The 26,373-nt window shown below is 42.7% G+C and overlaps 2 protein-coding genes across 3 annotated transcripts in view; one reads left to right on the top strand and one right to left on the bottom strand.

Moving 5' to 3' along the window:
• The window catches only part of NINL (ninein like), a 45,446-nt gene extending 37,323 nt beyond the window's left edge, over positions 1 to 8,123 (bottom strand). The window contains exon 1 of one of the 2 annotated variants that reach the window (XM_082217328.1): positions 7,887 to 8,123. The gene's annotated coding sequence lies outside the window, so the exon portion shown is untranslated. The remainder of the gene's footprint in view (positions 1 to 7,886) is intronic. The other variant, XM_082217325.1, reaches the window with a different exon arrangement.
• A 5,421-nt stretch (positions 8,124 to 13,544) lies between these two features.
• EIF4A3 (eukaryotic translation initiation factor 4A3) lies at positions 13,545 to 25,203 on the top strand. Its single transcript, XM_082216987.1, has 12 exons — positions 13,545 to 13,902; positions 16,259 to 16,331; positions 17,515 to 17,581; positions 17,906 to 17,968; positions 19,061 to 19,193; positions 19,631 to 19,711; positions 21,270 to 21,411; positions 22,043 to 22,181; positions 22,323 to 22,438; positions 23,398 to 23,505; positions 23,961 to 24,088; positions 24,820 to 25,203. The coding sequence occupies exons 1-12, from the start codon at positions 13,737 to 13,739 to the stop codon at positions 24,834 to 24,836; spliced, it is 1,233 nt and encodes a 410-aa protein (XP_082073113.1). The 5' UTR covers positions 13,545 to 13,736; the 3' UTR covers positions 24,837 to 25,203.
• Positions 25,204 to 26,373: the final 1,170 nt, after the last annotated feature.

A 26,373-nucleotide genomic window follows, 5' to 3' on the forward strand; every position in this document is an offset into this window, starting at 1 on the left:
CCATTCTAGTAGCCAGAGCTTTAAGAAAGCACCTGGTACAGATTTAACTGGGGTTAGAGGAAGGCAGACAGACTGGCTTTCACAACAGAAAGCCCTTTAAGTAGATACTAAGGTTATCTTCTCTTCTTGAGTCTTACCCTCAGTTGCCCAGATCAACTTTTCCTGTTATTTGCCACCCGTCTTTCCGGTCTTCTGTAAGCTCCTTGTTATCCCACAATCCATTAGGCTTCTACCAATCCCACCCTAGCTATCCTCTTATCTTCCACTCTTGTCTCCTACCGTATTAAACATATGCTCTGCATCTTGCTTTGTAACCTGCTATTTATTGTTTATCCTCTCACTCCTATCGTTTATTTTTGTTTAAACTTTGCCTTTTCACCATAGGGTCTTCAAGGAAGCTTACATTATCAATGACTAGCAAACTTCTAGCCACGTTGCTCAGGAATTCTAATAATGCTCCCCCCCCCGCCCAAAATCAGTGCAGTTTTGAAATCAGTTGTTAAAATCTGTGCAGTTCAGAAAGGTTCAACCACCATCTTGAATTAAAATGGTATCCAACTGTATCCAAACGTAGAAGAAAACCTGCCCCTTGATTCTCAGGAACCATCATGCAAAATTTGGTTAAATCATAAGAGATGTGGAAATGCATAGCAAATAAACAAAATACTTTCCAAAATACATAGTAGATAAAAACTATTTTTTCGAACGGAATGAAAATTCAAAACCTACAACTAAAAACTGCAAGAAATAAACAAATTTAGCAGCAGTGTTTTAACACCCCTTCTTTTGCTTAGTACAAATGCTAAAACTAACCTTAAGTGTTTATCAATTACTGTCTATGAGTCCCTCAGTCCAATACAGAGACATGATTTACACAAAACATTTCATCCTCTTTCAGACTTGTTTTGACTGTCCCAAAACCTGAAGCCCTACAGAGGTTTTGGACTATAACCCCCCCATCAGATCCAGCCACAGTCCAAAACATCTGGATGGCACCAGGTCAGGGAAAGCTGTGCTGTACTAATAATTAACACACTTCCTACAATCATTTCCTACCTTAGGGGCGAAAAAGGTCCTTCCTACACCGTTCTTTTCTGTGTTTAAAATTTGCTGCAGAGTGCTTACAGACAAAACGTGAGTCACAGCACATTTCCATCCCCCCCCCAAACAGAGCATATTATTCAGATTGCTGCTGCATCTGGAACACAAATTAAAAACATACTGATCAACAAATCAAAGGTTCCGTCTGTTCTGTTTTCTTGTTCACTCTCCATCCCAACGCTTTAGATAGACTGTCTGCCTTTTCATATATTTTAAAGATGACTATGTCCATCTTTATCACACAGACATTTGACCACTAACTTTTTAATTGCAGTCTTGTATTTGAAATATTGTTTGAATTAGCAGGGCTAATCAGTGCTTTGAATAGACAACCCTTGATGCAACCATGTAGAACCAGTTCCTATCCCCCCCAAAAAGCTTAATCCCGGAAAACAGATGACATGTTTGAATAAAATGCATTGAGTGCAAGGCCACAATAGGATCACTATCCCATATGCTCCAAAGACCCCTATTTACCGGAGACAGAATCTATGTGCTGCTACCTGTCCCTGGTAAATCCCTGTCCCTATTTTTTCCTTTGAGCAATATTAATGATTTGCTTTCAGCACGGGATACTAGATTTTTCACTTTTCATGGCTCAGCTCCTTCTTCAGAGGCTCTACAGTGGTACTTCAGGTTACATACGCTTCAGGTTACATACGCTTCAGGTTACAGACTCCGCTAACCCAGAAATAGTACCTCGGGTTAAGAACTTTGCTTCAGGATGAGAACAGAAATCGTGCTCCGGTGGCATGGCAGCAGCAGGAGGCCCCATTAGCTAAAGCGGTGCTTCAGGTTAAGAACAGTTTCAGGTTAAGAATGGACCTCCAGAACGAATTAAGTACTTAACCCAAGGTACCACTGTACAGAAGGATGGAGAACTTGGGAGCCCTCTATAATTTGTTTGGATTACAACCACCATTATCTCTTGCCATTGGCAACGCTGACTGGGAATGAGCGGAGCAAGAATCCAACCACATTTGAAGAGCCAAAGGTTCCTGAGCTGTGCTCTTGAAGACAGCTCTCCAAGGAGGGCGGAGGAGGCACCTTCTCTGTACATAAGAAAATAGGAAGAGCTTGCAGGATCCGGCCAATGGCCCATCTACTGCAGCATCCTGTTTTCACAGTGTTCAACCAGATGCCTTTGGGAAACACACAGGCAAGAACTGAGGACAACAACAGCCTCTGGAGGAACTGCTTTCAAATATGTATTTAATGTGCAAAGCAAAAAATAAGATTACACAGAAGTGAATATTATTTGAGACAGCCTTCTACTGAACCGGGTTTTCTTAAAGTAAAAGCCACCTTGGGATGGAGCCAATGTTAGAAATACTCCAAGGACACCCACAGAAATTAATGGACATGGCTAACTTAGGTCCATTAGTTTCAACAGTCAACTGAACAAAACATTGCTTCCTTGGTTTCCAATAACCAAACTACTCCATGCAACACGACGGCACACAGAAAAGCAGATTGCTCATGCACAGGACTTTGTATAGCTGAAATCCTCAGCTAATTCACTTCAGAACCTTATGAACACATTATTTTTATGAGCCTAAGCCTGGGACAATTGATTGAAGATCACATCATATTTCTCTCACTAGCAAAACCGAAACACAGCCACAAAGCTTGGTCAAAACAGACTCCAAGTTAGCTGTCATTAAGTCTTTTCTGCTGGCAGACATTTGTATTATAGTTTTGACTTGTGTCCCTGCCAAATGTTCCTGCTTATAAAAACTTTGTCTCATCGGATCCAACTCAGAAGAGCCCAGAAATTCAAATATCACTGCATTTGAACTCAACTGCGAATAATACAATGTCATCCCATTGTTGAGATTAATCAACAATGCAGAAGGAAGGTCTATGTTTTTCAACTCCCTCCCTTCAAATACACATTTGGGTTAAAAAATTGAATATGAAGAATGTTCTTGTGGCAGTGAGATTCTCACTCGCTTCAGCGAAAACAAGGAAATCACTTTCACAAACTTGGAAAAGCTCATTCTCATTGGCTAGAGCTGTAGCCCAAAATGTGGGAAGACACTGAACACCCACCAATTATTTATCAAATCTCAATATCCTGACTTTCACTTTAGTTGAGGTCCTAGAGTAGCTTACAATTACATTTAAAACATATATATAATCAAAATCACAACTTAAAAAAACTAAAAACAGCAGCAGACTAAAATTTCAACTAAAAGCAATTAAAGCCATTTGCCTGGCATTGAAAAAAAAATATTTTAAGAGAACAGCAAGGAGACCACTTGAGAGTTCCACAAACAGAGGGCAACAGCTGGAAAGGTTATTTTCCTAGTGAACATCTGCCTCACTTTAGAAGGCAGGAGCGTAAAGGGAAGGGCCTCAGAACATTATCTTAGCACACAGGCAGGTTATTGGGAAACTAAAATAATTATTTGCAAGAGGCACACAAAAAAACCCGGACCCATTTTTAACATACAAGGACCCCATTTGCTCAAACTCCATTATCTCACACCCATTAGCACCAAGCCACTTCACAATGAATATGGATGTTGTTACTACCTAGGACCATGCCACTTCTATCAGAAGACCCAAGACCTTGGGTCACTGAGAAGGGTGAAGGGGCTCCCCCACAAGAGTGCAACAGCTATTCAAGTTTTTTCTTCCTTCTATTTCCTTCCTAATGAATCTTATCTTTTGATTATAACCCTTGTGCCCATTTCTAATTTTTTGTACAACGAGCCTAGCAAATTTAGAGGCTTCCATTCTGTTTCCCTTAAAGGAATTGTTTTGCAAGCAGGAATGTAGCGAGGTGAATTTACAACCTCTTAAATAAATCTTCTTGGCAGATTGAAATTGACACCAAATTAGTTGTGTATTAAGAAATAATGTTCTCCCTCAAAAGTCTAAGCTCCAAAAATTAAAGTACTTGTGAAAGAGAGAAATTTGGCAGACCACACACAGCTATTCATTTTTAATCATTTAAATGTAAGCATAATTTCTGCATTCTTCCTACAACTTTCAAGAATAAAACTCATTTCTACAATACTGTTGAGTCTTTCTTTCAGATGGGGCTGAACCAGTGGCAAATATCCAATTGCCTGGGTAAGTCAATTTTTGACACAAATATCTAGGAATCTGAAATATTTTCCTAGACTTTTTCTATGTTTGTTATCATTTACCTTTACATTTTTATGTTCCTGCATTGTCTCAGTTACACAGACAAACTGAAATTTTGGTAAGAGTCTTTAGCTTTTCCTGATCATGCTGGCATTAAAAGTTCAACAGAAAAATAATAATAATAATTTTAAAAATCACAACAAATGTTTTTTAAAGGCACTGTTTTTCTACAGTTTAATGCTGAATGCACCCACGAGCAGACAACTGAACCCTGACGCAAGTCCTTAATCTTCCCATCACCTCAAAATTGATATATCTGAAAGGGTGAATCCTGCATTCTTAAAAGGTAATGAAAAATGTAGGTAATTTAAATTCGGCTGTTTCATTATTCTGTGGTTAGTCTTTCGGTTGTACCTGCCCATTGGACTTGTATGATAGACTTTAAAAAGAAATTGGTCTATGCATACACATATATAACTTGAAAGCGATCCAGATCTCTTTAATTTCTAGCCATCTATTCATCTTCTGAAAAGCATACAATTTATTTACGCTTTGCATTTATATGCAATAATCAGGAGTCTTTCCCTGCCCCAGGAGGGGATGCTAGGGATTCAACCTGAGACCTTCTGCTCTAAGCCCTGAGCCACACCCTTCTCCACAAGGTATACCAGGCTGCAGACTGAGCAACCCCTTACAAAATGAGCCAAGGTTATAAGAATGCTCAGAATCAGACAATGCAAAGTTGTTGTTTTTCCCAAAGTCACACTCTCTGGGGATGGGGGGAGCTGTAAAATCTCATTACAGTTATATTGTTACAGACAGACCACAATGCTTTCACACTGACTGCATTCAAGGTTGATGAATGACATCAGTCATAATAAGGAGTAGATTTTCAAAGGGTAGAATAAGCCTCCCCCCACAAGGACATAAATTGATACAAGGAGACATGAGCTTCCTTCTCAAGCCTCTACACAAAACAGAAAGGAATTACTATCTCAACTGGGCTTGCCTGCTCCCACTTATCACAAACCTGGCAGCTTTCTAACATCTCTTGAGAGAGTGTTCTGGGGCATTTATTACAACATTTATACCCTGCCTTTCCACTCTTGAGTTCTCAAGGTAGATCAAAATAAACATTAAAATGTTTAAATTAATTAAAAGCGTAAAAAGTACGTCAACGCCGAAAATGAAAGCAACACAGAATACATGCACACACAGAGATGCACTGCAATCCTAACCCCGTTTACTTGGAAGTAAGCCCCACTGAATTCAAGAGGACTTCTAAGTTGACATAGTTAGGAGTGTGCTGTAAACACCAACATGCGTTCATATACAAAAACCGTCTTAACTTGGCACTGAAAACTATAATACACCAGTAAAACTATGAGACACAGGGTGCCCTCATTGGGCAGGGAATGCCATAATCTGGGCAATCTCTCCTTTTCCCATCAGCTGTGCCTCAGCTGGTGGCAGGACAAAAAACAGGCCCAGCTGAGCACATGGGACAGGTAGGATCATGTCTATCTGCTAAACGAACAATGACAACACAGATATCTGATGATATATGGGCTGTGATGCGGAAAAGCCTATACCGTAACAAATCTGTAACACATCACCACAAGACTTTTGATTGTCTTCACCCTAAGGTGCTGTAAGTGTTTTCCTTAAAATTGCAAAGTCTGAACTGGGACGACAACAGCACATCTTATCCCCCCCCCCCATTCAATATTTACTTAATTATATGCTTTTTTGAGAACCTTGAAGCCTGCCAACAGGCCGGTTTTCTTTTCAAAACAAAAAACCCACCATTAATAGACTTGGCTTCATGCCTGGGACAAAGCGGAGCTCCGTGGGTCAACTGATGTTTGTCTTTCTTACACTTGGAAAGATACAAACCATTTGGCTAGTGGAAACTTGCTGCAACGAAACTTTGAAAATCCTTGCTTGTAGCTGAGGTACAGCCTTATTCTGATTTGAAGATGGAGGCACGCTTTAACTCTTGCAATCCCCAAAGCTTTGCTTTTACAGTAAGAAATGCAGGGTGGTGATTTGTTCTGTCAGAAGCACCCGTCTTCCAGAATAAAATGACGAAACTCCCAAGGGCACACAAGAGCTTGCTTTGAGTTTAAAATGTCACTCAGGGTTCCTTGGAAGAACAGCAAGACACAAGTGTAATTAAACACAAGATGCTGCCTTATAGTGAGTTACAGCCTTGGTCCATCCAGCTCAGTATTATCTCAGTTTCAGGCAGGGAATATCTCTGAGCCCTACCTACAGGTGTTCAGAATTGAATCTGAAGCCTTCTGAAATTGAACAGATCTTCTGGCACTGAGTGATGACCCTTTCCCTGATACTTTGGATTGGGCATCTAGAAAAAGTAGGTAAAGGCCATATCCTTCAATATGGATATCCAACAGTCCTCTGGTCACTCCTAGAACAATATTTTCTCCTTTGGGCACAGGAAAACAATAAGGAACAGGGCAGAGCAAGTCTCATAGTCCCTAAGGGAGCCTGCATCAACCAGGTGCCTTGCAGATGTGTTGGGCCACATCTGTCCCACCCAGCACATCCTGAGGGCAGAGGATGCTCAAATAGTTAGCTGTTGTTAGTTTACACTTGTCTAGGACTAACAGAGCAATCCTAACCATGTCACTTTAAGTTATTTTTTTTAAAAAGGAACTGACTAATGAAATTAACGGCACTGCTACTCCTACGTAAGTCATATTGAGTTCAATGGAGCTTACACCCAGGTAAGCAGGGTTAGGACAGCTACCTAAACCAGTTTAAATTTCAACTGCAGTGTAAATAGGTCACAGCTGATGATTGGGGAGAGGGAACTGAAAGGGGGTAAGCTGGGAAATTTTGCCTTAAATTTGATGGAAGAGATGGATGGCCAAATTCCTCCTACACCCCAAACACCCTCCATACAAGAAGATATAATAGAGGAGGAGTTTATACTATAAAAACCAGACAAAACAACAGCTGGTGTTCCTTGCAACCTACTTCTCTTTAAAAACAGAGAAGGTGCGGAGACGAGATTTCAAAATAAAGTTTTGGTTGCTTTTAGGACCAGGCTCTTCATATGATAGCACAAGCGGCACATTTGGTGAGGAAGGAAACACCAGGTACATGAGAAAGGAGAGGGATTTCAAGACAGGTCCCAGCCAGTTTGGAGAGCTGGAGGGAAGAAATGTGGAAAGACTATCGACAAAAGGTCACCCCACAGAGAAAAGCTGGCGGGGGAGAAACCTCTTAGAAGCACAACCTCCCTGGCTGGTGAGGAAACTCGGATTTTAAAAGACCAACGGCAAAAAAGCTGGTCTCAAGAAGCAACAGCCACGCCAAGAAAGATTCGTACAGAAGTTGAAACGCAGATATAAGAACAGGGTGTTTCATCCTTGCAGTCGCCCCTCCACAAAATGTAATCACACGCGATGCATGCTTCAGTTGAGATTCCTGCATCGCAGGGTTGGACGACCCTCGGTCCCCTTCCAATTTTATGGTTCTGGGAGACAATCTGCCGCCCAAGTTGCAGAGCCAGGATCAACTCCCCTCACAAAACTCCCTGGCTTCCCTTGTCCCAGAAGATAATTTGAGGGCGGAGAAGATAATTTGAGGGGCGGGTGGGGGGCTCCACAGAAGCCAGAGTCAACCTAAGGAGCAAAGGCGGGCGTCTCCGCGGTACCCACCTCTCTCCTCCGGCCGCTTCTCTCCCTTCTACCACCCGCGCCGCGTCCGCAGCATCTCCCCTGCAGAAAACGACCTTCCGCCGCTCGCGGCCCCTTTGTGTCCCCTCGGCCAATGCCAGCGTGCTCTGCTTCCCTTTCTCCCCAGGCTGCCGCCGATGCTCCTCCCTTGAGGACGTCCACGCTGAAGCGAGCAGCCCTGTCCGGCTCGCAGGCGGTTTTTCCCTTGCAGCCTCCCCAGCCCGCTCCGCCCACCCCGGATTCCTTTCGGGAGCAGACGCGGCGCGCGACGGCTCCCCTGCGCGCTCCTCTTCCCAGGCGGGGGACCGACCTCTCGGCGAGGGCTGCGCCTCTAGGGGACGAGCGGAGCGCACCGCTCTCGCCCTCTTCTCCTCCTGCTGCCGGGCTCGCTTCCAGCGTGTCTTCATGGGCTTTCTGGCCTCCTCTGCTGGCTTGGAGGAGCCGGCAGGTGCCCTGGCTGCAGGGCTACGGAAGCCAAACAGAGAACAGGGGAAGCGGCTCTGGTGGACGCCACCGCCGGCCAGCAAGTGCCGGGGCGACCTGGGCATTATGGCGCCCCACCAGATATTTATTATTATTTTCACAATCATTTGGGTACAGCTTAGGGCCCCACACTCTTGCGGGCCCCCCAAAAAATTGAAAGGGGAAAAAAAACCCCTGGATTTACATTTCCAAAATATAAGATTAAAAAGAAAATAAAACCTACATACAGCAACAGTGTTTTGTATTGTGTAGGCTCCTGTTTGTTGTGTGCAAATGGCTTTAGATACCTATTAGGTCCATAAATTACCATATAGCATATATTCAACACAAAAAACCTGACAATTTGTTGTTGGCAAAGGACAGCTGGACATATAAAGGGCCCCATTACTTTCAGTAGCTTAGCATAGGTAGGCAAAATAAAAAAATTCCTTCCAGTAGCACCTTAAAGACCAACTAAGTTACTGGAAGGAATTTTTTTATTTTGACTATGGCAGACCAACACGGCTACCTATCTGTAATAGGTAGGCAAACTAAGGCTCAGGGATCGGATCCGGCCCAATCTCCTTCTAAATCCAGCCCACGGACGGTCCGGGAATCAGCGTTTTTTACATGAGTAGAATGTGTGCTTTTATTTAAAATGCATATCTGGGCTATTTGTGGGGCATAGGAATTTGTTCATTAATTTTTTTCAAAATATAGTCCAGCCCCCCACAAGGTCTGAGGGACAGTGGACCGGCCCCCTGCTGAAAAAGTTTGCTGACCCCTGGCTTAAGGCCTCATCAAACCTAAATCCAGCTCTGGTACAGTTGCTTTTCTTATGGGTCTACTCAGTAGGTGCGCCCATAAATATAGGCAGTGTTCCCCCCCTAAAAAGAATGATTAGGGGTACTCTCATTTTCCTACTCATATTGAAATACTGCCCCTCAGTGAGGCCAAACTTAGATTCACAAAACGTTTAGGGGTATGCATACCCCCATTAAAAAGCACTGAATATAAGTATTGTTATTTTGAACCCCCTTGGCTTGGCGCCCTGTGGGGGGCGGGAACAGCCTGCACTGCTCTAAATTCAACACTGGCAAGTGTAATTGACTTTCTGAGCTGCAGCAAATGCTAAGCATTTTTGCTAAGGAGCAAGACTTTTGAAGTTCAGTAGGACTTACTTGCCCATGCACACCTTATGTAGCGTTTCTGTGCGCTCTGGCTTCCGTCACGGTGTCCCGTTGCGCCAGAAGCGGTTTAGTCATGCTGGCCACATGAGCTAGAAATCTGTCTGTGGACAAATGCTGTCTCCCTCGGCCTGAAGCGAGATGAGCGCCGCAACCCCATAGTCGGCTTTGACTGGACTTAACCATCCAGGGGTCCTTTACCATTACCTTTACATGCTGTATATACAGAGCCGTAGCTAGGTAATCTTGTGCCCCTGGCAGAACCGTCCAGATTGGGCCCCCTAATCACAGACAAATTAGCTCTTCTTTCCGCCTCTCCTCCAACCCCCCCTCCACCCATTCAATTCACCCTCTACTTAAAACCATTTCTTATGAGGCAATAATCAATATTTATATTTATGGACATATTTTAAAGCCAATTTTGCCCGCCCCATCGCCTGTGCCCCTGGTGGGGGCCCACCTCACCACCCCCTAGCTACAGCCCTGTGTATATACAGTGGTACCTCGGGTTAAGTACTTAATTCATTCTGGAGGTCCGTTCTTAACCTGAAACTGTTCTTAACCTGAAGCACCACTTTAGCTAATGGGGCCTCCTGCTGCTGCCGCACCACCGGAGCATGATTTCTGTTCTCATCCTGAAGCAAAGTTCTTAACCTGAGGTACTATTTCTGGGTTAGCGGAGTCTGTAACCTGAAGCGTATGTAACTCAAGGTACCACTGTACAGTATTCAGCCGTGTTCACACCATACATTAAAAGCACTATGATACCACTTTAAACAGCCATAGCTTCCCCCAAGGAATTCTGGGAGTCGGAGTTTGTTAAGGGTGTGGAGAGTTAGGAAGCCTGCCATATTCCCCCTCTCAGAGCTGCAATTCTCTGAGTTCCCTGTGAAGAGGGATTGTTTGATAAACTGCTCTGAGAATTGTCAGTCTATGAGGAAAATAGGGGGTCTCCTAACAACTCTCAGCAGCCTGAACAAACTACAAGTTCTCTGTGGGGAAAGCCATGACTGCTTAAAAGTGGTATCGCAGTGCTTTAAATGTGTGAATGTGATCTCAAAGTAGAGCTGTTGAAATTTGAGGCCATTAATTTCATTTGGTCTATTCTGTGTAATGCTTAGTTGTGTAGAACCCGCATACTTCAAACCAACCTCAAGCTTCTCCCTAACTTCTTTCATCTAAATGGTTAAGAAGTGCTTCCTTCGTTCCACATTATGAAGGCTGAATCACTGGTATCTGTTCCCATCTCCCCCGCTCCCCATTTCTGAGTGTCACAAATATAGCATGACCAGGTGTGACTAATGTGTCTGACAGAAAACAGACTCAGATTCAGAGTCAATGTTTTTTTAAAAAATAAAAATATTTAGCTGAGGGCAGATGAAGGTTGGTGGGGCATTTGCCCTAATGGACAGGCCTCTGCCAAGTTTCAAAGGGTATGCAAAACCAACTAGATACTTTCCCCTCCTGCAGTTATTATGTGCAGAAAACTCATTTACAGCATAGCAATGTTATATGCGTAACATTTTTTCCTGGAAACACCCCTTTACTAAGGGGCACAAAATTTAATATAAGCATGAGTGTTCTGTTCACATAGCTGTGTTTTTGCATTATTTTATATGAAGAGCAGAAAACTATCCAACTGAAACACTTGGGACCTCCACTGGCATGCAGTGAGCTAGCAATTACACAGAGCATGAAAAGTAAATGCAAACACTGCACCAAAGACTATCACAACGGGCCAGCCAGCCAGTTGAGAAATTGACACAATTGAGAAAATCCAGAATTGCTGAGGTTAAAGTGTCCGTCAAGAGGCTGCTTGGTTGAACAATGGACATAATAAATGTTGTTGGAGTATATTTTGTAAACATGGAAACATTGCAGCAGTGAGCACTTTATAGCCTCTATTTGCTCTTGGGTACCCAAGAATCCATTGGAAAAGTAGTTCTTATGTGTTTCCCGAACAACTGGCATTGCTTCTCAGCCAATTGACTAAGATCAAGTGTCAGTATCTATTATTATCAGTGCAATATCTGGTATGTCTGCTACTTGTGGACTGTTCGTATTAAATATATTTTTGGAACTGGGAGATAGAATAGGAACTTGTTTCATTCGCTCCCTGCATCAACTGGGTATTGCAGTATTCCAGGAATAGTGCACCACAATATTTCTGGTTCAAAATTAGACAAAACTAGTTATTCAGGGAAAGAGGCGGCATTGGGAGCAGACCATCAGGCACCTGAGGAAACTTTATTCTGATTGCCTGGCAAGGAGGAATGGCAGTAGGGATGAAGAACTTAGAATTCAGCTGCCACTTTGGGGGCTTTTGGTGCCTGAGGCAGCTGCTTCAGTCCACCTAATGGCTGAGTCAGCTCTGGCTGTATCTCACTCACAGCAGCCTGGCCACACACATAAGCTCAGACATTTGCTAGTCTTCTACTGCTGTGCACACTCCAAGTTCATGGTCATCCGTAGGAGATGCATCAAGCAACCTGGGTGCCTGTTCAAGTCAACAGTGCCTAATCTGTTCGGGAGGTAGACGGGTCTCTGCAGTGCAGTTGACCCACTCAGCCACAAATCCCTAGTGAATCCTAGACCTCCACTGCAGGAAGAAACTGTCTAATGGTAAGAGCTGTTTAACAATGGAACAGACTGCCTCAGGAGTTCATGGGCTCACCTTCACTGGAGGTATTTAAGCAGAGAATCGATAGCCATTTGTCAGGGATGCTGTAGTTGCAAGATTCCTGCATTTGCTGTGCTCTCTAGTGTCAGAAAGCCACCCCTGATCTCACATTTGAGACATTGCAGCTGAAACGATAAACTGTAATTTATCAATTTATTATATATTTAACGGAATGAACAAATACTGTTCTCTTGGCTTTAAAACCAGTTAAAGGTATAATATGTACCCAGCCTTACTGCACAAAGCACATTCACACACACACACAAGAATCCTGGGAATTGTAGCTCTGTGGTGAGTAGACTACAGTTTCTAGGATTCTTTACAGGGGTGCATGAGGGGTTTAAATGTATGGTGTGAATGCAGATGTTTTCAGTGAAATGGGTGGCAGGTCTATAAAATAAGCTTTGGGAAACTTTGTCAAACCCTTCAATCTGCACTGCTTTCCCATTTAAAACTCCTGCCTCAAACATGGCAAATAGACACGCGCTTGACATTCCTCACCTCCAACATGCTCAAAGCAAAAGAGGAAACTTTTGTATTTTAAAAATGCTTAAAGCGACAACATTTTGTTTCACTGTTAATTATGATGCTGGTTTACATATGTAACTTTATTACATTTTTTTATTTTAACTTGTAATGTTGTATGTGATGTTTTAAGCCATGTGGTAAACCATTTAACGGTTCCACCCCAGAAATGTAAAGCAGAACACAAAAATGTGAAAGACAGACATGCATTTAGAAATTATTTAAAGAAAATGAAACTGGGTTCAGTCTAAAACACTCAAGACACACATAATTAGACCTAGGCTAAAATCCACAATGAGTTTCCTTCTTGATTTCTATGGAGATTTCTCCTTGGGTCCCCAGATGTTGTTGGACTACAACTCCCATCATCCCTAGCTAGTAGGACCAGCGGTCAGGGCTGTGGGAGTTGTAGTCCAACAACGGTCACTAGGTGGGACAGCTCAGTCTGTAAAACACGAGCCTCTTAATCTCTGAAATCTACACTGGGCAAAAAAAAATCCTGAAACTCAGAGGTCGAAAATAAACAAATATAAACAAATAAATAAACAAAAATAAATAAATCCTGAACCTTTCAGAGCTGGACGATGAACCTCATCGTCCCTTCCAACTCTACAATTCTAACATCTAGGGGCCCAAGTTTAAGAAAGGCTGTTTCACTCTAAGAAATATCCGTGGCACCTCTAAGTTCCTATCTCTATGGGAGTGACGCAACGCCGCCCGGGCGCAGGATTTTGAACGAGCGTCGAGCGTGCTCACGTCCATTTGAGCGCGTCGGGAACGGGCGCATGCGCAAATCCCCGGCGGTCTCGCGCGGGGTGCGTGTCGCGTTAAGGCCTTCGCTCTTCCGGCGCGTCGTGCGGGCATCTCCTCGGTCGAGGCCGGCTCGGTAGAAGAAGGTCTCCTGCGGCGTCGGCGTCGGTCGGGGTTCGGAAGGGCTAGAAGAAGAAGCCTCGAGCGGGTGACAGGCGGGCGGGCGGGATGTCGGGGCCTACGGGAGGTTCGGCGGGCTCGGCCCGAAAGCGGCTGCTGAAGGAGGAGGACATGACCAAAGTGGAGTTCGAGACCAGCGAGGAGGTGGACGTCACCCCCACCTTCGACACCATGGGCCTCCGCGAGGACCTCCTGCGCGGCATCTACGCCTACGGTGCGCGCGCCGAGCCGGCGGGGCGGGAGGGGGGCTGGCCGCGCGGCCCTCTCCGCGGAAGTAGGGCGGGCGGCAGGGAGGGAAGGGAAGGGAAGGGAAGCAGCTCCCCCCCCCCCCGGACGGTTTCGGCCGTTATTCTTACTTGCGTTCGGTGCTTTTTATGTATCCTCCTCTGCCCAGGTAGGCAGAGATTGGGAGATTTAAATAACGGCGTTAAGATTCGAAAACAATTCAAAGGAATACTATATCAGATTTTTTAATTATTATTACAGATAGGTAGCCGTGTTGGTCTGCCATAGTCAAAATAAAAAAAAATTCCTTCCAGTAGCACCTTAAAGACCAACTAAGTTAGTTCTTGGTATGAGCTTTCGTGTGCATGCACACTTCTTCAGATACACTGAAACAGAAGTTGCCAGATCCTTCTATATAGTGAGAAGGTGGGGAGGGGTATTACTCAGAAGGGTGGTGGGAATGGGAGATTGGCAGATAGCTGAGATGAGCCTGTTGACGACTCTTAACGACTGTAATAGGTCTTACAGGAAAAGGCAAGGGGTGAGAAGGTGAGAAATGGCTTAGTCATGTATAATGGGATAAGAATCCAATGTCTTTGTTCAAACCAGGTCTCTCCATGGTTTTAAGTTTGGTAATGAGTTGCAGTTCAGCAGCTTCTCTTTCCAGTCTATTTCTAAAGGAATTTCAGAAATAGACTGGAAAGAGAAGCTGCTGAATTGCAACTCATTACCAAACTTAAAACCATGGAGAGACCTGGTTTTCAGTGTATCTGAAGAAGTGTGCATGCACACGAAAGCTCATACCAAGAACTAACTTAGTTGGTCTTTAAGGTGCTACTGGAAGGAATTTTTTTATTTTAATTATTATTATTATTATCATTATTATTATTTATACCCCGCCCATCTGGCTGAGTTTCCCCAGCCACTCGGGGCGGCTCCCAATCAAATGTTAAAAACAGTACAACCTTAAATACTAAAAACTTCCCTAAACTGGGCTGCCTTCAGATGTCTTTTAAAGAAAAGATAGCTGCTTATTTCCTTCACATCTGAAGTTTGGTAGTTGTTGTTCTCTTTGACATTTGGTGGGAGGGCATTCCACAGGGCAGGTGATACTACCGAGAAGGCCATCTGTCTGGTTCCCTGTAACCTCACTTCTCGCAATGAGGGAACCGCCAGAAGGCCCATGGCGCTGGATCTCAGTGTCCAGGCTGAACGATGGGGGGGGGGTGGAGACGCTCCTTCAGGTATACAGGACCAAGGCCGTTTAAATGTAGTACCATTGTAATTCGTCCCCACGTGTTTTTTCATTGGGTTATTTGTTTTACTTCCATGAAATTTATACGCCGCATGATAGTAAGAACAAAGTGAATTCCTCGAAGCAGCGAAGTCTCCTGCTTAATATCAATCTGCAGGGAGTTCCAAGGTGTAAGCGCCGCCACACTCAATGATCAAGTTCATACAAATGCGGAATGGCTATTATGTAGCACCTGTAGCAGTGCCTAAATAAACTTTTAGTATGTATTGTATTGCTACTGCATTCCAAAACATCAGCTACATCAGTTTTAACGGGCACACTGGTTTTTGTGTATTTTTTGGGGGGGTGTCTCTCCTTTGTGTTGGTGTATCAAAGTCTACACGACACAATACAAAAGGAAAAGGTGAAGAGGGTTGTGATGAGAATTGCTGTTGGAAAGTGTGCCCAAGATAGGATTTGTTCTGAAATAAATCTGACTTCAAGCATATAAAGCAGTGGTGCTGCTGGACTTGAGCTCTGATCTGCCCCAACTACAACGGGGTGATGGGACTTCTAGTCTAACAACACCTGGAAGGTACCATGTTAGCTACCCTGGATTTGTTTCTTCCTCTTTTCTCCCATAAATGCAAAAGCTTGTATCAGATTTAAACCATACTCAAGAGTAAACCAGTTGAAATCAGTGGACTTAAGTTAGTCATTATTTAAGTCTGCTGACTTCAGTGGGTGTACTCTGAATATGGTAGTTTGATACAACCCTTTGTTATTTACAGAGACATCAAACCAAACTTCCCCTTCTTGGTCATTTGTAGCTGCGTCCCTCATTGAATTTTTACTTTGTGAATTTAGAGATGTTCGAAGTTTGCAGATTGTCGTTGGCCACTTTCATTCCCAAATAATAAATGTTGGCACCTGACTGTCACTTTTTCCTCCCTAGCTCCTATTACTCTTTAAAATTGAGTGCCAACAGCTATAGATTTCAGTGCTTTGGTTTCTAAATGTTGGTTTTATTACAGTATTGCTCTGGCCAATGTTTTTAAGTTACATCGTGTAATTGGAAGGGGAATCTAACCTTTACAAATGAATTTTGTAGGTTTTGAGAAGCCTTCAGCTATCCAGCAGAGAGCTATCAAACAGATCATTAAAGGAAGAGATGTGATTGCACAGTAAGTGAAATTACACACACACACAGACGACTTTGGATATTGACAGACTAAGAATGCAAATAGTTTATTGAATAATAAGAGTTGGAAGGGACTCCAAGGGTGATCTAGTTCAACCCCCCGCAATGCAAGAATCATAGGTAAAGCATCCTTGACAGAAGGTAATTCAACCTCCGCTTAGAAACTTGCAATAAAAAAATGGGTTCCTATTTATTTATTTATTTTAAAAGTAATAGCAATCCACTTAAAACTCCCCACTCTAAAGGGAGTCAAGGTCTGCCTCACAGGATTGCAGTGTGTGCGTGTTGGTCCTCCACCTCATCTACACAAGCCCTGCCCCAACAGGCCCCCCCAACTCACCAGCTTCATGCTTTACTCAGCTCTTTCCATGTTCTTTAATTGTAAGGAACGATGCTTTTGAATGCACAGGACTAGAGTAACTCCAAGAGGGCAATTTATGGCATGTTTACTCAAAACTAAATCCCATTGGGTTCATTGGGACTCGCTCACTAGTAAGCATGTGTAGAACTGCTGTCTCCATGAACCATTTAGAAAGAGATGACTTTACTTGGTGTCTTTTACTCTCTGGCACAATCCCATCCAGCTATAATTCTTACCTGTAGGTATAGTTTTTCATAGGTTAAGGTTACCAGACATCCCCATTTCCCGGGGACAGTCCCCAGATTTACAAATCAGTCCCCATACAAAATCCATTGAAGTTGAAAAGTGTCCCTGGATTCAATGAAAACAATCTGGTAATTTTATCATAGATGTCATTCATAGGTAGCTGTAGGTGACCTCCCACATTGATCTCATTGTGACCATATACCTATAACTGTCTAAAAGTAGAATCTAGGTGTTCGGGGGAATTCTCACTTATTTTCCATGTAAGTTCTAGTATTAGCTTTATCTATTGTAAACCACTTTTATCTTAGGTTAAATAAGCTGTAATGCAGATAATCCCAGTAGACAAAGTTTGTTCCATTTAGAATTGATTAGCACAGTACATATATTAATCTTAAATTTTATTTGGAGGATGGTCTCAGGTAGATTTGCATATCTGGTTTCATTAATGGATAATCTGTCAAAACTATTTTGATAGTACTCAACAAGGATGATATTGTATATGGTGATATTTATTGCTTATGTTTTCAGACACAGCTATTAAAAATACTATTCTTTCTAGATCACAGTCTGGAACAGGCAAAACAGCAACGTTTTCCATCTCCGTTCTACAGTGTCTGGACATCCAGGTACCTTTGGAACACAAATACTCAACACTTACTTTTGAAGATGCAATTAATAATAATTAATTAATAATAATTGTGTTATTATTAATAATAATAATAATTGATAATAGTGTTCTGACTAGTTATAGTATATAATCTCATTGTCTTAACATTGACCAAGGACAGCGTTCCAGATTAATTCCATTTTTTGAACATTGGATTCCATCCCAAATACTCTATACATGCTTTGTCTCATTAAGAGAGATCATAAGTTGATATGTGAACACTTCAAATAACTTTTTAGAAGGAATGAAGGCTGCAACACTTAAACTGTTTCATTTCAATCAGGTTCGTGAAACGCAAGCATTGATATTGGCACCTACCAGAGAATTGGCAGTACAGATTCAGAAGGTAAGCAAATCTTATACAAGATTGTAACTTATGAAAATGGAATGCTGCAGCATTGTGACAAGCTCTGTTCTCCTTCCACCACAAGCAGCTCAGTTATCTCAGGTGGGTGCAGCATTATATTGAAGCCTCGGTGCCCTGTGGATGCTTCTAGAGTGGCTGCAAATGTTTCTGCAACTGCCTAAACAGAATGGTGCTGCATACAAGCACCCTTACACTTAGCACAATCCCAGTGGTCTTTCCTGATTTAAATTCTGAAAGCCCATAATTTGCCTACAGTAAAGGTAAAGGTACCCCTGACCATCAGGTCCAGTCGTGACCGACTCTGGGGTTGCACGCTCATCTTGCTCTATAGGCCGGGAGCTGGCGCGTGTCCGCAGACAGCTTCTGGGTCACGTGGCCAGCGTGACTAAGCCGCTTCTGGCGAACCAGAGCAGCACACGGAAACGCTGTTTACCTTCCCGCCAGAGAGCGTTCCCTATTTATCTACTTGCACTTTGAGGTGCTTTCGAACTGTTAGGTTGACAGGAGCTGGGACCGAACAACGGGAACTCACCCCGTCGCAGGGATTCGAACTGCCGACCTTCCGATCGGCAAGTCCTAGGCTCCGTGGTTTAACCCCCAGCGCCACCCGCGTCCCGTTGCCTACAGTATCTTCTTGTAATTAGCAGCAAGTCTCAGGCAGGGTTTGAGAACACGGGATTGCAGCAGCCTTCCAAATGCTAAGCAAGTTTGAATTGGGTCAGTGCTTGGATGAAAGACTGCCAGGGAGCCCTTTGCATGCCGCCTGGAGTTGTATGATAGAAGAAAAGAATAGAATAGCAGTGTGATGTATATAGAATGCATTGCACCATTTAGCACTTTTGAATCTATCAAACAGCTGTAGAAATAGCTGCAGCAACAAGACAAAAGAAGTCAAACACTCTTGACTTAGAAAATGAAATAGTATTTACATACAGGAGAATGCACCTCTTCAGTCTCTGACACATGCATTCACAGGAGATGTCATGGCTCTTGCCAGGGTCCCTGGTTCAGTTACTGTTTGGGTTGTGTAGTACCCTTGAATATAAGCTGTTTGTGTGCTTGCTCCTGCAGGGGCTCCTTGCTCTTGGTGACTACATGAATGTCCAGTGTCATGCTTGTATTGGTGGGACCAACGTTGGTGAAGACATCAGGAAGCTGGATTACGGACAGCATGTTGTTGCTGGCACACCGGGGCGTGTATTTGGTGAGAAGATTAATTTTATTAAGGAAAACCAAAGAATTTGCCTTGATGTGTTGAGTAGATGCTTGTAAGCTTTATGTTCAAGATGCTTTTCAGTCCTTAGTTCTGTGCTTCAGGTGTGGAACTACAGCTGTGGTTCTCTTACCCTGTCCTCCCCATTCCTCCCTTATTCTGCACTTTGTCTTAGTTTTAAACAATCTATGAAAGCACCATATAAACAGAAATGCAACTACAGAAAATTAGGTTAAGTAGTGCTGTTGCTTTGTAACTTTTGTATAATCAGATTTTGTGTGTGCTTGGTAAGTATACCACTGCTGTCATAATTCCAATTGAGATCAGACTCCCTTTGCTCCTCTGAGCCATCAGTTTGCAGAATAAGAAGTGACTCTCAGCATCTCTGCTAGATCCCTGTTTCTTAACGCAAACCTGAAATCTTTCAGATATGATCCGTCGCAGAAGTCTAAGAACTCGTGCCATCAAAATGTTGGTTTTGGATGAAGCTGATGAGATGCTCAATAAAGGTAAAGAATTATTTTAACCCCAGTGTCCTAAACTTTTGTTGTGGATGCAAGTCATGGGTTTTTTTCTATAAAAATCCAAAACAAGTTTGCCTAAAATGTCGGAGCAATGTGTGTTTTTCTGTCATACAAATACTTGGAAACTCCTTCCAGGTAGCATCAGGGGGGGAGTTCCCGCGGGCTCACAAGGCTTGAGGGCGGCAGCCTGTTATGGGGGCTGGGGTTGGGGGAAGCTTGGGCTTCCCCTGCCCCAGCCCGGTGGCTGGGGGGGGGAATAAATTTTTTTTATTCATCCCCCCCCCAAAAAAAACCCCATGAGGTGCGTCCTATGGGCCAGTGCGTCCTATAGGGCGAAAAATACGGTATTCGGTATAAGAACGCTGCAAAACCGGAAGTAGTGTTCCAGTTAGCGAATTTTACCTCGGTCTACGAACAGAAACAAAACAGTGGAAGGCACCGGTGGCGGGAGGACTCATTAGGGAAAGTGCGGCTTGATTTAAGAACGGCTTTGGTTTAAGAATGGACTTCTGGAACGGAATAAGTTTATAAACCGAGGTACCAGTGTTCTTGTTAATTATCGGCAAGGCACCAAATAATTATTTGGTGAGTAGGCAGGAAAAATCTATGGCCAAATGTCATCTGCAGCTATAGCCCCCCCCCCCCACTGAAGCTTTATGCCATAACATTAAAACAAGTGTGAGTGCACCTTACCTTTTTAGATTGAAGGGGTAAAGTGATGAAAGGTGAGTTTGAGCTACATGTCGGGCAAAAGATTTTTGCATTGCAGAGGGTTGGACTAGATGATCCTTGTGGTCTTTTTCCAACTCTTCAGTTCTACGATTGCCAGTGCTTCATTCATTAACATCTTGCAGAACTGCTAGCTTGTATTTTGTTTGATTGCAAGTCACTTTGGGTTGTCCTGGGCAATATAAAATGACTAAATGCTCCTGCCAACTTAGCAGTTCAAAAGCATGGCAGTGCAAGCAGATAAATAGGTACCGCTGTGGCAGGAAGATAAAACAGCATTTCCGTGCACTCTGGCTTCTGTCACAGTGTTCCATTGCGCCAGACGGTTTAGTCATGCTGGCCACATGACCCACATGTCCTGTGGACAAGTGCTGGCTCCCTTGGCCTGAAAGCGAGATGAGCACTGCAATCCCATAGTCACCTTTGACTGGACTTAATCGTCCAGGGGTCCTTTACCTTTTTACCTTTACCTTTGTCAAATGAGCCTCACCATTTCAGCAGACAGCCAGCAATACTCCTACCCAAGCAGTTTCTGGGGTACTCTGGACTTAAGTTGCCTGGGGCTTTGTAAAGGAATACAGAGACCTTAAACCTTGTTTGGTAGTAAATGGGCAGCCAGTCCATTCTGCACCAGCTGGAGCTTCCAGACCAAGCCCAATAGAGTGCATTGTAATCCAGCCTAGAGGTTACCAACACATGGACTATAGTGATCGGGCATGGAGGAAAAAAAATTGGAGTGGCTTTGGTTGTAATAAATGTTCACCAAGGTACAGTAAGGTTCTCAAATGTACCCTCTCTTGTTTGGTTCGTCTAGGTTTTAAAGAGCAAATTTATGATGTGTACAGATACCTTCCTCCAGCAACACAGGTGGTTCTGATCAGTGCCACCTTGCCACATGAGATATTGGAGATGACCAACAAATTCATGACTGACCCCATCCGCATTCTGGTCAAGCGGTGAGTGAGTGAGTTTATGAGTTTAGCTCACGTTGGTGCTTCCTCTTATATTAGTAGTTCTGAATCTGATGACAGTGACAGTGTTAAATATCTGAATGCCTTTGATTGTTTCCTTCCTGATCCTTGTCCTGCTGTCTAAATTCTTCTGGAGGGTATGAAAACTGGGATTTTGGCCCCATAGGGTTTTCTTGGGGCAAATACAAAAGTGTTTTGTAAACATTGTACATAGCGTTTGTATAGCACTTTGCCTGCGTATTCAGAAAACACACTGTAAATTGTTATCCCCATATTACAAATGGGAAGGTGCAAGCAGAGGCTGAGAGGTTATTGACTATCCTAAGGCCACTTAATAGGTTTGTGGCCCACGTGGGGACTTGCCAGCTCTTATCCACCACATTGTGTCACTTCTCTTTTCCTTGTTAATTGCAGAATCAACTACTGAGTTTTAAAACTGGACAGATTTGCACTATAATACCATCTGGCAATTTAACTATAGACATTCCTGTAGACTTGAATGGACAGTTCTAGAGAATAACAGTGCAGTGATAAATGTTCAGTTTTAGAAATGTAATGTCTTAACAATTTAAAGTCAATTGGCTCAAAATTTCTCCCCCCTCCTGCCTTTATCCAGTGATGAGTTGACGCTAGAAGGGATCAAGCAGTTCTTTGTGGCAGTGGAGAGGGAAGAATGGAAGTTTGATACATTGTGTGACCTTTATGACACACTCACCATCACACAGGCTGTCATCTTCTGTAACACCAAGAGAAAGGTACGTCAGCAACGAACGATGCCTGATTTAGTCAAGTCATGATTCATATTGGCACTGACAGTTGGGCAGAACTAAAACTAACTTTTTTGGGAGGATTACTCCTGCCAAATCTAAAAATTAACTGACTGTTCCCTGGCCCAGGTTGACTGGCTGACTGAGAAGATGAGAGAAGCAAACTTCACTGTTTCATCCATGCATGGTGACATGCCCCAGAAGGAAAGGGAGTCCATCATGAAAGAATTCAGATCTGGGGCAAGGTATGGCAGCAATTTTTGAATATAGCAGGGATGGGGGAACATTTTTGGAAAGAGGGCCACCTTATCTTACTGGAAAGGTGTTAGGGTCCCCCCCTCAACAGTGGGCAGAGCAGGACCCAGAATTATGCAGAATAAGATCCCGAGCTATTTCCCATGGGAACAGAAGCATACATATACATATACATATATATATATATTATTAACTCCATTTATGTTTCACCTTTCCCCAGAGACTTTTACCAAGATTGTGTGTGTGTTTTAAGTTGGCCAGTACCCTTTGTCTCTCCTCGCTTTGCAAAAGGCAAAAAGAACAGGGTTATCCTAGCAGAAGAATGCAGGTAGAATGAATGCACAGCGGAACAAGTCTTGTGAAGTACCGTATTTTTCGCTCTATAACATGCACCAGACCATAACACGCACATAGTTTTTAGAGGAGGAAAACAAGAAAAAATATATTCTAAATGAAATAGTGGATATATGATTTTTGTGGTTCATGCTGTGGCCACAGACATGTGATCTGACAGTGAGTTTGGAGTAGCCTAATGCAAAAATCCTGAGGATCCATGTGGATCCATGCTTTGTAACCACGGAGGAGGAAGGGGAGCCATGGATCCTCTGCTCACGACTGCAGCAGATCCCCCCTGCCACCCGCAGGCATTCGCTCCATAACACGCACAGATATTTCCCCTTACTTTCTAGGAGGAAAAAAGTGTGTGTTATGGTGCAAAAAATACGGTAGCTACATAGAACTTTGAAATGAAATTTCATCCTGAAAATTGCATGCATGCCATTGTAAAATCACGGACAACTCTTTGCATATTTGCAGAAAACACAAGTCTGTGGAGACGTTTTCCTTTCTACTTGGATCTTTTGCAGTAATTTTTGCAGACAAAGGAACAAGTGTAATTTATGAGGGTCTCTGCAATTCAGTAACTGCTTTTTTCTTTTTCTTTCTACAGCCGAGTTCTTATTTCTACAGATGTTTGGGCCAGAGGTTTGGATGTTCCTCAGGTGTCCCTGATTATTAACTATGACTTGCCAAACAACAGAGAATTGTATATACACAGGTAAGCGTGCGTGTATATTAATCTTTTATTTTGCAATGGGAAGCTTTGAAAAAGGTTTTGGGGAAGCAGCTTTCCCTTTCCAGCTGTCTAAAATGGGGGGGGGGAGTGAAAAGGGAGATACTTGGATGTTTTGGGGGGACACTTAAGATTTCTTCCAGAAAAAATGATGGAAGATTTCAGAATATAGAGTTTAACAAAGAAAATGCTCCTGCTTTTTTAAGTCCTTCACAAAACTTATATGTGCCTTTTAAAAAACTTGTAAGATGAACTGTTGTCTAGAATATATGGCACATGTCCATCATTAGTAGTTTTTTTGGTTAGTTGAAGTTGTTTTTTGGTTGCCCTGAGCAAGATAAATGTAAACAAATGTAAAAAATAGTATAGGAAAATTCTGATTTGTGTGATAATTGCTTATTTAATTTCACTGATTCTGAGTCCCACTCTTGCCCCACCAGGATTGGTAGATCAGGCCGCTACGGCCGGAAAGGTGTCGCTATCAACTTTGTAAAGAATGACGACATCCGTATTCTGCGAGACATTGAACAGTACTATTCCACTCAGATTGATGAAATGCCCATGAATGGTGAGTATCTGATTCTTTGCTTAGCCTGGTCCTACTCAGGCAGATAGCCATCATCTTCTTTGGATTGACTTGGTTACATTGCATGTATGAAATAAATAGCTGTTCACTAATCAAACAGAAGCTTTGTGATTTCAAGATTGCTGAAGAGAAGGAAGATAGGCCTTCCATCACACGCAGCATGCCAGCTCAGTGATGAACAGGCTCCATAATTGTATTTCTGCTGTACAGTATAGACAGTTTAAATTGGACCTGTTGTCCCAGCTGGAATCCTGTTGATAGATGAGAGATGATGCTATGGACTTATGCACAAATATTAATGCTAAACAAGCCTGTGCAAATGTTACTGCTGCCATACAGTATAGCAAGGAAATAAAAACAGAACCCTGAGAGTTCAGATAAGCTTCCAACAGCTCTGTCAACATGCATTCCCTATCAAAGTTAGTTGCATTTTCTTAGCCATATACTTGATAATGGAATATGTGGTGGATATTAGGAATCCAGGGCTCTGTGCTCCTCCGTGTTGGACACTATCCACTGTGCCAGACTGTCTCCCCAGCCTTCTGTGTATTGCAGTCGCGTCTCTCCAGCTGGTCCCTAAGCATCATTTCATCTCTTTGTTCATGCACATAAAGTTGTAAGCCATATGCCAAAGGGATAAATATTGTGATAAATACTGTTTGCATTTGGCTCATTATCATGCCTTCATTATGTTATCTCTTTCTTTAATCTAGTTGCTGACCTTATTTGAAGGAACAGGATGGACTGAAGACTTTTAGCTGTGATTTGTTACAGCACCGGCTGCTGTTCACTGCTTCTTATCTTAAGACCATATTGTTGTAACTCTAAAATAGCTATATGTACATTGATTCAATTAGGCCTGTACTTCTGAATATGGTTCTGAAAGATCAGAGTTGGTGAAAAGCATATTGGAAGCAGCTACAAGTTTGTGGTGATATTTTTTTAAAAAAACATTGTCATTGTGGGAATACCCTAAATGTAGAAAACTGTCTTTTTAATTTTCTGTAAAAGTAGCATCTCTGTAAATAAGGTGTTCATTGTCATCCTGCCTGCTACTATCTTTTTTTCTGATTAAAACAATGAAGTTTTCATATAAATTCCTTGTCAGCTGAATGGCAACTGGTGCTTTAGAACAAGTTGTTCCGGTGTCATGCCTCTCATGACAGGGTCAAACAATTTTTAATTAGCAAGTGAAGAGGTCAATTTAAATGAAGTTTCTGATGATGATATTTTATATATTTTCTAATTAAAGGTGCAGTGCAAGTGAACGCACTGTAGACATTTTTCATGCTTTTTTCACTGTTCTAAAATCTTATTTATGTATTTATAGCAGGGAAGTGGTAACTTACAATTTGTGTGTATTGCAAGTACTGATAAGAGATTTTACCACGCCATATTTTACGTCAGATGCAGAGGTATGTTAAGATTCACTGCTTTGCTAGAGCAATACAGGTACACTCTGAGTTAGCTTAAAGTGACTGTAATGTATCAACTATCTAGTTAGGCAGCATTTGCATGTGGACTTTCATTCTGTAGTGCTTTTTAAATGGTTGAATGCTGTTTCTAGCCTTTTAGTGACCAACTTGAGTATCATTGTTAAAGTGGTCTTCATTTGAAGTGTGGACCACAATAATGGTTGAGCTCCTCTCCAAGGTGAATTGCATGAAAGTTAGCAGCCCTATCTCCCTCGGTGTTCCTATACAGAATGCTTACTGTATTTAAACATCTGAGGCTTGAATCCAGTTGGACAGCTTTTGATCCAGCACATACCTCTGCTGATAGCTGACTTTTGCTGATTCTTCCTCCACATTGCAGTACCTCTTTAAAACCTGTTCCAGAGAGTTGGGGACACCTTGCAGAACAAGGTGGAAAGCAGTATGGGGCAGCTGAAGGCTGAGTTGTGAAAAATAGCCTCCTCCCCTCTTCTTCTTTAGTAGCAGCACCTGCTGGGCCAAAACCTGTTGGGTTCTTTGCCGTGTAATGAACTTTGACTGGCACTTAAGTTGCACAGAGAACTGAACACCATTTTGTAAAAGTTAGTCTCTTATGCTTACAAATAACCATTGCTGGCCAGCACATCAAGAGATGCTATATAGTTGATACAGTAAAGTTACATCAACATTTCTAAATAAAAATCATGAGTTTAATTTCATATATACACAATTGATTTTAATAATGTACCGGAAAATAAATTACAGGAAATAACTTTAAAATGCAACTGAGGACAAAGTTTCACAACAAACATTCCCACTGATTTCCCATGGGGG

Source organism: Podarcis vaucheri (genome assembly GCF_965113315.1).
Source record: "Podarcis vaucheri genome assembly, chromosome: 3".
NCBI classification, from domain to species: domain Eukaryota; kingdom Metazoa; phylum Chordata; class Lepidosauria; order Squamata; family Lacertidae; genus Podarcis; species Podarcis vaucheri.

What these genes read in the sequence shown, in the direction of transcription:
- EIF4A3 (XM_082216987.1), top strand. Translation starts at nt 13,737, where the DNA reads ATGTCGGGGCCTACGGGAGGTTCGGCGGGCTCGGCCCGAAAGCGGCTG. An exon ending in CACACCGGGGCGTGTATTTG is followed by an intron (nt 19,194 to 19,630) that starts GTGAGAAGATTA and finishes GAAATCTTTCAG; the next exon opens with ATATGATCCGTCGCAGAAGT. An exon ending in TGATGAGATGCTCAATAAAG is followed by an intron (nt 19,712 to 21,269) that starts GTAAAGAATTAT and finishes TGGTTCGTCTAG; the next exon opens with GTTTTAAAGAGCAAATTTAT.